Raw genomic sequence first — 11,725 nt, forward strand, 5'->3', positions numbered from 1 at the left:
CTCTCTACTCACCTACTGTTGACACTGATGAAAAGTGTAATCATTTCCTTTATGAATTGTGAGCCCAATTGACTTTGTAGAGTACGCAAAACACTTAAACTAAATTCGGCAATAGTAATGGCAAGGGCATTACTACTTTGACCAAAGGTATTATAAATGACTAAAGCTTTTGTTATAATCGGCTGTAAATAAAAGAGAAAAACATTAAAAATTAAGCTTTCAATTCCTCAATTTCAATTTCTTGCTTACCTTAAACGTTTGGGCCAACATGTCTTTTGTGGTATTTGGAGAGTCTTTAAAGAATTCAATAACTAAACTAAATGTTACCAATAAACTAAGCGATATGGAAGAGACTTTAGCTTCGCCCGTTGCCGGTGATACAGAATTCAAATCTAATTCCAGGAAACTTTGAGCTATACAGCTTATGTACTCCCGAAGAATTTGACAACGTCGCGTATAATCCTGTTGCTGTTCATCGACATTCTTCCATGGTAATACTAGATAACTAATAAGACTTATATAAATATTTGCAATTACTTGTCTCGGTAAATGCGATAATCGTGGACCCGATTGCATTAAATTTGCAATTGTGGGTATATCCAATAGGCATTTAGGACGTATCACAGATGATATACAGAGCAACAATTGACTTGCTGCCATATAAATTAATGGTGATGAACCCATTATTGTATTGGGTTGGAAGATATTGCCCAACGATTCGAAAAGTTGTAACAACATGTGATCAGATTTTAGCGATTGACACAGGGGTAAAATGCTACGTATGGCCATAAGAACTTGAGCATATCTGTGAGAGAAGAACAGAAAGAGTATAATTAAAAAATATCACAAAAAGGTTTCCCGACAGTTCCAACTTACAAATAATCATAATCAGTCTGAAATGTTGAGTGATCAACATCGATGGCATTCAATTTGTTGCTGGTAAAAAATTTTAATGTTGTTAATAGATTTTCAGCTAAAATATTTAAATGGCAGTTAACTTCAGAGGCGGCATCAGCTGTTGCATTTATATCCAACAATGGTGCTATTCGCACCACTGCCTGACACACGGTGGCAAAATCTCTTAAATGTTCGGCAAATATTTGTGATCGAAGCTTTCGTATCAATTCATAGGTTTTACCACAATCTATGTCGTGTTCAATCGATTGCAGTTGTATGTGGGGACGTGACCAATGGCTAAACACTTGTGCGAATACAGCATTTGGTCGGGACTCAGCAACCAAGGCAATGCATTCGATGCATTGTGTCAGATATTGTTGCCATTCAGTTTGAGTCTGAAGAAAAAGAGGAGAAAATAAGAAATACAAATTATTATTTCCTAAAGATTTGGTTATGTCACAGGCTGAAGGGTATATCTCTGGTGGCAGAGCCGACTGATATTTTTTACTTGATGGGGCTTATCATGAATGAAATTTCCCCGTGAGTTTTGTTTTTCCGCCGTTGCAACTTAAGGGAGAAAGTGAAAAAATTCACGGGGAATTGCCGTTCATGATAACCCCCGATATGTATACTTACATTATCTTCCATTAGCTCATTGTCAAGAAGTTCCAATTCAGTCTTATTATATTCAAACTGTGTGCGACGCATTATTTCACCAACCAATTGATGTATGATGTCATTGTAACGATTCAATTTAGAATTCATTGATAGGCCCTTAATGATGGGTGTCCATATTTCCAACTTTTCTGTGAAATCATAGGCCCCATTTTCTGGAAGCAAAAAATACAAAAAAAAAACAAAACACATTATAACAAAACCCAAAAATAATAAATTCTCCATCTCCCACTTACCACATATGGTACAGGTATAGAGGGCCTTTAAAAACACCTCCAACACCGACGACTCTTGCAGCATCTTTTGCCAATATTTAACCGCATAGAGACGCAACAATTCACGAAATTTATCAATATACATTTCACTTTGTTGTTTTGAGGTATTATGTTGCTCGAGCAGAACATTAACGCCATTCATCAGTGTCAGACTGCAGGGCAAAGCCTTTTGTAAATACAACAATTCATTGAGTACCGATAGACCGGCCAATGACAAGTCTTGATGTGCCGAACGCCATTGTGATAAATCCAATATGGACATAAGAAAATATTCGGATATTAAATCAGTACGTATCCATGATACTAAATGTTGGATACATGTTAGCAGTTCTAACACAGAGGAACTAAAAAAAAACAAAGACAACAAGAACAACGAAATGATAAGAAAGAATGTTGGGGGGCTGCTGATGTGATTTCCTTACCTTAATTGATTGTCATTTGGCAGCGTTGCTATTAAACTATAATCCATGAGAGTATTTGATATGGAATGAATGTCTTTGCCATTAACATGACACACAGCTATTAGTAAATATTTTGTTAATAGATCCATAATTTCAGGCATACACATAGAAATGCTATATAAATGTTTTGGTTGGTTATTGAGGTAGAGTTTGGGGAGAAAACAAGACAAAAAAAGAAGGGTATATTAGAACATACACAAATAATGTGGCTATAACAATGTGTAAATTTAAAATAAACGTTGTTATACCCTCAGCCTAGCCATAAACCTGATATAAATCTTTTTTCAGTTTTTTTGTAAAATTTGGTCTATGACAGCCAAACCATTGATCCAATACTAAGACAACAATTGGACAATTTTTCAGCCAGTTTTAGCGTTGTGAAACTGCAAATTTTGGTAATTTATCAATATTTTCACAAAAACTTTGCACGTTTACAAGTCCAAATCTGCCTGAAGAAGCGTTCCAACGCTTTTGCGATGAACTAGAGAGTTCTTAGTATTGGATATACAATATCAATGGTTTAGCTGTTATAAGCCAACATATAAAAAAATGAAGTTTTAGCGAAATTTTTAAGTGTTTGTGGGGAGGTATCATAAACAGTAGAGGGAGTGAACTGACAGACTCCACAGTATGCACCAAAACAGAACATAATCCTTGTTATATTGCATGAATACCGTTCGGGCAGGATTTCTGGAACATTCAAATGTTTTGCGGAGAGATACTTAAAGGAATGGATCGACATTGACCATTATGGAAGTGGATCTCCAGCCACTACATATGGTGCCATAGAGGGTTTTTACACCCTTCGGACTCTTTGCTCAATAAGTATGGACTTGCCCCTGAAAAAAATTTTACCATCGTAATTGAGGCAGCGAATGGAAGTTGCTTCAACAAAAATCAAAGTGATTCGATTGTTGGTCTTAAAGTGAACTTATTCGAAATTTTGTGTGGGAGATAGTCCATATTTGAACCTGATCTATATCTGGTAGATATATTAGGATGTGTAAAGTATAGACCAATTCGGCCACTCCCTTCAAGAGTTACCATACGAACAATTTTTCCGAACATTTTTGAACTTTTGTGGGGGAGGTACCTGAAGGAGTGGACCGATATGGCTTATCTTCGAACTTATAGTATGTTTGGACAAAATATTACTAAGGCCAAATTTTGGACCGAGTCGGCATATCCGTTCGAGAGCTATCTTGCGATCCACCCACCTCACACGGTGTCATAGGGTTTTTTTGCAACTTTGGGAATATTTTCTCAGGAAGTGTGGACTTGCCCCTGATGAAACTTGTACCGTTGTATAGAGGGGAGTGAATACAAGTTTCTAAAACAAAAATCAAAGCGATTCGAGAGCAGGTCCTAAACTGAACTTATCCCAAATTGTGTGGGAGGTACCCGAAGGAGTGGACCGATTGAGTCCATATTGGAAATTCATCTAAGTCCGGTAGACATTTCACGATCTGCAAAGTATGGACCAAATCGGTTACTCCCTTCAAGAGTTATCGTACGTAAAAATTTTCCGAACATTTTCGAACTTTTGTGGGGGAGGTACCGGAAGGAGTGAACCGATATAACCCATCTTCGAACTCAAACTAAGTTTGGACAAAATATTACGAAAGGCAAATTTTGGATCGAATCGATTGATCCGTTCGCGAGTTATCGTGCGCTCCAGCCAGCCAGCCAGACAGACAGACGGACTAGGGTGTCCAAAAAACCGGTTTTTCCAAACAAAACGGTTTTCGGTTAACCGAAATTTTAAATTTTTTCAAAAACCGGTTTTCGGTTTTCAAACATTTTCAAAACCGGTTAACCGGTTTAAACCGGTTTTGTTAAATAGGTACAAATTTGCTCATAATTGATATATATTTGATTAAAAATGTGCGGCAAGGGGTAAATTAAGTATAACGACTTCGTTATTATTTAATTATCTCATAACATTCTTGTTATTTGACAATAAACCTCGAACAGGGACAGGGGGACAGCAAAAATAAGACCGAAATTCTGTCCTAAGGATAGTATAAGTCTTTACAAATAAAAAATTGTGTACCAAAAGAATTGAGTTTACATTTTATTAAGTTCGGATTCTTCGTCTTGCTTTGCCAATCTCAAATTATCGTGAAATTATTGAAAATTCGGAGGCTATTTGAATAATGACTAAGTTGGACAAAACATTCGTTTAAAATTGTAGCTACTATAGCTCTAGTTCCTAGTTCACTGCATTAGTTCCAAAATGTATAAGTAACTTCATAAAAACTAACGTGTGATATAATGTATACGCAGATTTTTCATACAAATGTTGTGTACCATTTGAACTGCGTAGTGAACTAAACTGGCACAAATCTACATTTTATACAAAATATTTTTCAAATTTGAAGGTATCTGACATATAAATCTTTGCCGTATCTTGTAATTTAGTAATATTAAAATATTACTAAATATTAAATATTAAAAATATTACTATTTTTTTTAAAACCGGTTAACCGACACAAATAACCGGTTTTTTCGGTTAACCGAAAATCACGTTTTTGGCAAAAACCGGTTTCGGTTTTGTAACTCAAAACCGGGTAACCGGTTAACCGGTTTCGGTTTTGGACACCCTAAGACGGACGGACATTGCTCAATCGACTCCAAATTGTCTGAAACACATTTCGTCCAAACATACTTGGGGTCTAAAACCATTATTTCGATGAGGCACATTTTGTCTGTATGAAAGTGTATATACCCTCGTTAGCATAAATGCTGAGGGTATAAATGTAGGACCACAAAGACTACAACAGGACTCAAGTTCATTATTTATTTATTTATTTATTTATTTATTTATTTATTTATTTATTTATTTATTTATTTATTTATTTATTTATTTATTTATTTATTTATTTATTTATTTATTTATTTATTTATTTATTTATTTATTTATTTATTTATTTATTTATTTATTTATTTATTTATTTATTTATTTATTTATTTATTTATTTATTTATTTATTTATTTATTTATTTATTTATTTATTTATTTATTTATTTATTTATTTATTTATTTATTTATTTATTTATTTATTTATTTATTTATTTATTTATTTATTTATTTATTTATTTATTTATTTATTTATTTATTTATTTATTTATTTATTTATTTATTTATTTATTTATTTATTTATTTATATATTTATTTATTTATTTATTTATTTATTTATTTATTTATTTATTTATTTATTTATTTATTTATTTATTTATTTATTTATTTATTTATTTATTTATTTATTTATTTATTTATTTATTTATTTATTTATTTATTTATTTATTTATTTATTTATTTATTTATTTATTTATTTATTTATTTATTTATTTATTTATTTATTTATTTATTTATTTATTTATTTATTTATTTATTTATTTATTTATTTATTTATTTATTTATTTATTTATTTATTTATTTATTTATTTATTTATTTATTTATTTATTTATATATATAAGACCTTCTTAGACGTTTGGGAGAAATTTTAAGATGTACAAAGTTTGGGATAATTCAATTTTACAGCCAATTTGGTTGATGACGGCAGGGGCGTGTACCCAAAATAGGACTATCGTAGTAGGGTCCTCGAGAACAACCCGCTGCAAAAGTTTGAAAACGATTCAAAACAAGATCTTGATAGGGTTTGAAATTTTGTGTGGGAGGTACCCCAAGTAGTGGACCAACTTAGTCAATATTCGAACCTGATCTGCCCAAAAACCTGACTTTGTCCAAATCGATTATTCTCTCCGAGTTTTCGTGCGCAACATTTTGAAATGTTTCTGGGGGAGGTAACCAAAGGAGTTGACCGATGTACAGTCAGTGAGGTTGGCTACAGCAATTAATATGGTTGGCTGTTCTTAAGTATACTTGAACTTATGAGTTCTAAGATTGTGGAGTTGACATCCACTGTACCCTCTATAAAACAAATGCAAGTATCAGTACTTTGACTACTGTGTGAATGCTACTCACTGACATAGGAAAAAAACTTCGTCGCTTCGTGTAAATGCTCCACAAGATTCAAAAAAAGATTCCCTTTATCTGTTCTCAGGGCGATTTCGGGTATTTCCTAATTCCTATCCTTTGCTTTTCATTTTTCTTAGCCGAACAAACTGTCGACGCATAGCTTACCACATACCTCCAACCTACGCCGTTTTAAGATGTCAGTACTATTTCTTTATTTGTTTCCGAAGGCTGCCAGCTGGGATTTAAGACCAAAAGGTTTACAAGTGGCGTAGTCGCATATATGGCTACACATTCCCCTACCTAACCTGTCTGTCTTGGCCGCTGACGTTCTTCTACTGGATGGATGTGTGATGATCTGCAAGTACGACATTCACACTTGGCAACTGGCAACTGCATCACTGTGACTGTCATCAAAGCCTGCCTGATAGTTTCGTTGATCTAGATGTTCCCGTTTAAACCCTTGAATTCCTCTCTAGATCATGAAGTTAACTTCTGACGTGCCTAGGTGGGGTAACCCTGTCTATAAGACTGTAACAGAGATGCAGGTGACGATAACAATCTTCTCTCATATCAATGAGTGCACCCCGATTTATATTAACTCAGTGTTATGGGACCTACCGTTTATCGCCGAGTCCGAAGACACCACTTTGTAGAGAAGTTTTACATGGCTGAAATACTTAGGAAATGCCGCCAACATTACTGAGGGCTATTTTGCCACCGTTGACAATTTTGATGTTGACTGGCCGGGGAATCGAACCCACGATCTTCAGCGTGTAAGGCGGGTGTGCATACCATTGCACCACGATGGCACCCGCATCTGTACATAGGATAACGTTTTAAATCCCCGGCTAAAGGCCGGCTATTGGGAAAATTATTTGTGGAAAATTTGTCTGAGGGAAGTGAATACTTCCCGAGATATGGACCTTGAAAGTACAAAAAACGGCAGGTTGCCGGTAAGCCCGACTTGTTCGCTGCAGAGACACGTAATTTATCAGACCAGGCCACAATGGTGATGTCTTTCGAGCTGTGCCGATCTCCTATTATCCTCATAAGAGAGCTTTCTTTTGCCATACAAAATGTGGAGCTCTCAATTTGCTCGACGAATGCTGTACCTCTCTGGTTATTGTCTACAATGATCGACGATCTGACCCAAGAGAAACGCTGGGGTTCCAAGGGGGTCAGAATAGATAAAGGGTGGTTACACCTGATTATGTCATGCAAAAAGTAGATCTATCAATCTGCTATGTCAGCGCTATGCTAACCGGTCATTAGCTGGGACAGAATGCTACAAAACTTGATGGGCACTGAAAGTCCACTAGAAAAGATCTAATATATAAACTGATGTACAACGATGTTTCTGCGGGATATAAAGGTCGAGCACAAGCGAGCAACCAAGATGTTCTTCCGACATTTAAATTCCCATACTTCTTCTCGGGAGTCCATTGCAATGGAGGAGAAAAATGGTTTATCATATTGTTTTGTGAGAATTCCAGATGTTGACTATGCTATCATGTTTTGGAAGTTGGACTATCGTTACCAGTTGCTCTATTTTGGAACAATTGAAGTGTTGTTTGCATTGTTGCAGTGGATATGCAATCATACCAATGCCTTTCTGGCTTCTGTTACGTTTAGGCGCACCTAAACTTTACCCGGAAGAGTCTTTCATCAACCCAACCTTTTATAAATATACTAAACCATTTTAATCACAAATGCAACCAGCCTTAGGCTTGGCATTGTACTTCTTATCTATTTCACTATTTTATGCAATATTCAGTTGAAGTATTTGAATATTTGTAAGGCAATACACGTCGCTATTTTATTATAGGGAAGTGAGTCATTGGCAATAAAAACCTATGGTTTTACACAGTTGTCGCATTGATTAACCCATATTACAACAGAGGCTTCTATAAGGGAAAAGTATATTAACCTTAATAAATGGAATATTTCGACAACTCATAATGTTCCTTGTCATTACGAAATATCGGGATTCTCCTGTCTACCACGGATACCCTGCACGAAAGCACTTATACATAAGGTAGTGATAATTAAAGCGATACAAAAACTATATTGCACTATCATCTTGGAAGAATTTCCATACAGGTATTCATCACAAAATGCGGCTGCTCCATCTTCATGTTATTACCAAACGCACTGTCGCGCATAGTACGACATCTTTATAAGTGGTATATAACAGAGTTGACACATACATCAGAGCCAACATACTATCCATTACGCCACGATGGCACTCACATATAACACCTATCCACATCATTAAAAACAAACATTTATCACGAACAATTTTATCCTAAACGTAACTACCTACTCCTTTTCATTTCTTTCTTTTTTTACTTACCAGGAATGAAAATATTGTTTTCTATCGGTACTAACATCTTCACGATTGCTAACCACCTCCTCCGATGTGGTACGCAGCAGACATAAGCCCAAAACAAAATTCGACTTTATCAACGTTAGACAATGGGCAACATAATTTGGATCTTCATCGGGAAATTCACGTTTTCCCATTTGGGCTATTAACTGAGCATATGTGTCACGTTGTCTTTTCATTGTTGTCCCCATGGACAAGCTGATGTATGTACGCCATAATGTTTCTCTGATCATAAGACGATCTGAGCTACCCAATTGCATCCATCGTCGTGTTATTGAATGTTCCAAAGTTGATGTGCAGAAAAACCATAGAAATTGATTTTGTTCAAAAGTGCCGGCATTACTTATTACACTGAGGCAAGTCTTCCAGGCGTCTGATTGATTTTTAAAAGCTATTAAATCAGATTCTATTTCCCTTTTGCGGTTATTAGGTGTGGTCGGTGCATAGAATTCATTTAACAATGAATCCACCAAAACAAGGGGGGAGGACTGTAAGTAATAACAATAAAAAACAGTTTGTAAAGAAATAAAAATAATACAAGTCAAAATTGTAATTATCCATTTTTGTTCCTTTTCTTATCGTTTCTTCCATTTTTTTCTGAAGTTTCTGACTCTTACCATTTTTGGACTCCCAAGGAAATTCAGTAATTTCGTTTTATTATGACCACCACTATCAACTTTGTTGGAGACACTCGCACACTCGCCAACTGCAATTGTCCCGTCGTCTTGCTTTTAATATTTTTCTTCGTTTCACAAGTTATAAAAAAAGAAAATCGTGTGGGTTCTCTATTTAGCAGATGAAGCCTTCTATCAAATTTTATTTAGTCTTTTCGTTTATTGTTAATAGATTTGTATTGTTATGCCAACGCTGCATTGGCCATTTAGTTTATTTTACAAAATTTACTATTTAAAACCGTAAAGTAAATCTTCCTCCTGAAATTCTTATTTGCTTTGCAAAACTACTGAGAACCGAGGGATAGATAAGTCGACTTTCGATTCGATTTTTTTTTCAAACCCTAGTCGACTGTTGATTATAGAAAAAATTGAAGAGTCGACTTTTCCTGATGGAGTTTCGATTTTCCAACCTTTCCCAGCAAACAAAAGATAGACCTGTTCGATAACTTCCCAAGTAAAAAGCAGATGTGTCTTTTTACTCAAGATCTATTTATAAGGTCACGTAAGTAGCACAACAACTCTATTTTGGCCGAAAATTCTTCAATATGTCAGTACATGGTATAAGTAAAGAGGTAGATTTAAATGAAAAAAATCTATATAACCCTTGTTTTTCTTGAATTCCTAAAACTTCAAAATAAAGGCAACAAGTGGGTTTGTTTACAATGTATTTTTTGAGCATTTTATAAAAAACGCGAAAAATGAATGAAGAGTTAAGTTTTCTCCACATAATCGAGTTGTGAATATGATAAACTGATTGTTTCAATGCAAATCTCACCATACAAATGGTCTAAAAACAATTTTAAAAATCATTGAATTCGATTGTTTTTAAAATTGTTTGGCATATTATTCAAATTCAAATTCATATTATTCAAGTTTTAGGCATACTCGAATGAAAAAATTTAAATTGACATAAAGCTTTGGCTAACCTTTCTTATTAAACCATGTGTCAATATTGTTACGGAATTAGATTTAACTAATCTCCGTGTAGACGTTGTTTTATTCCCCGATACGATTTGTACCAAATAAAACAGGGTTCGTTTTAGATTACGTTTCTACAATGCTTTATTTACTTTATTACACTTATTCGGAACTGACTGTTATAGCTAAGTACACAGCTTTACTTTACTTCTTTACTAGTCGATGTTTACACTTCGGTATAAAATTCACAACTGCTCACTGTTTGGCCGGAATCTCATATTTATACCCAAAATCTCCTTGGTCTAGAATTATCTAGAAATCTGGCAACATCTCGAATCTGTGCAACGAACACACAGACGCACATTCGCAATAAGCGAACAACCACATTCACATACATACATGGGTGAAATACGAGTGACGTAATTACAACAACAAATTTAAGAAATAAGGAAGTAACAAACTAACAATAATTACATGATTGTTGCAAAACAAAACAAACGCACATTAATAAAAGGTAACATCCAGAATAATGAAGAGAGTTCTACATGGTAGTTGTTGTTGCTTAAATAAAGTAACTGCGTAATAAAACTTTACGTTACAGTTCAAATTTTTAAATTAACGGAAATTAAACTAAACTAACTTAAACCTATCAGTTACATTCGTAACATTGCCTCCCGCTTAAGCCTGTTCGTCCCGAATAGGCACAGTTCCCTCTCTGTGGTATGGGCATTGGTAACACACTGCCTCCCGCTTAAGCCTGTTCCTCATGACATGGCACAGTTCTCGTTCCATAGCGGGCCAACCGTTCTAGATGTACCACCTTCATCTTTGATCTAGGGCTGTCGCTCTTCTGTATGCGATACACGACGTCATTTATTTTTGTGACTACCTTGTAGGGGCCTTCCCAGTGCGTTTGTAATTTGGGGCATAGTCCTTTTTTTCGTTGTGGGTTGAACAATAGTACCAGTTGCCCTTCTTGGAACCCATCAGTATTTGCCGCTCGATCGTACCTCGCCTTCATGCGATTGCTGACCATTTTTATCCGATGGCGTACTGCATCGTGGACTTCACTGAAAGAGTTTTGACTGTTTTCATCATTATCAATTTCGGGGTTTGGTGTGGCACCGAAGATCAGGTCACCAGGCAGCTTCAATTCATTCCCGAACAAAATTTTGGCTGGGGTTCGAGATGTGGAGTCATGAATGGCCGACCTATAGGCTAGTAGGAATTTTGGAATATGCTCATCCCAGTCTCTTTGGCCGCTATCTACCACCTTTCGTAGATGCTCTTCCAGGGTGCGATTAAATCTTTCCACCATGCCATCTGATTGTGGATGCAGGGGCGTTGTCCTCGTTTTCTTGATTCCGTAGGTGTCACACATTTCTTTGAAGATCGCTGACTCAAAATTTCTTCCTTGATCGGAATGAACCTCGGATGGGACACCATAGCGACAAATC

At 35.4% G+C, this 11,725-nt stretch overlaps 1 protein-coding gene across 1 annotated transcript in view; it reads right to left on the bottom strand.

The window, feature by feature from the left end:
- The window catches only part of ebo (exportin ellipsoid body open), a 56,211-nt gene extending 46,539 nt beyond the window's left edge, over window positions 1-9,672 (bottom strand). The window contains exons 1-8 of the mRNA XM_073976682.1: window positions 9,294-9,672; window positions 8,644-9,164; window positions 2,270-2,422; window positions 1,809-2,191; window positions 1,534-1,727; window positions 877-1,292; window positions 250-805; window positions 13-182 (exon numbers count right to left, since the gene is read on the bottom strand). Of these exons, the coding sequence (XP_073832783.1) occupies window positions 13-182; window positions 250-805; window positions 877-1,292; window positions 1,534-1,727; window positions 1,809-2,191; window positions 2,270-2,422; window positions 8,644-9,164; window positions 9,294-9,296 (2,396 nt within the window). The 5' untranslated portion in view covers window positions 9,297-9,672. The remainder of the gene's footprint in view (window positions 1-12; window positions 183-249; window positions 806-876; window positions 1,293-1,533; window positions 1,728-1,808; window positions 2,192-2,269; window positions 2,423-8,643; window positions 9,165-9,293) is intronic.
- Between the last annotated feature and the right edge of the window lie 2,053 nt (window positions 9,673-11,725).

This window comes from Musca autumnalis, unplaced genomic scaffold (genome assembly GCF_047663935.1).
Source record: "Musca autumnalis isolate F117 unplaced genomic scaffold, ASM4766393v1 scaffold_3, whole genome shotgun sequence".
Classification (NCBI taxonomy): domain Eukaryota; kingdom Metazoa; phylum Arthropoda; class Insecta; order Diptera; family Muscidae; genus Musca; species Musca autumnalis.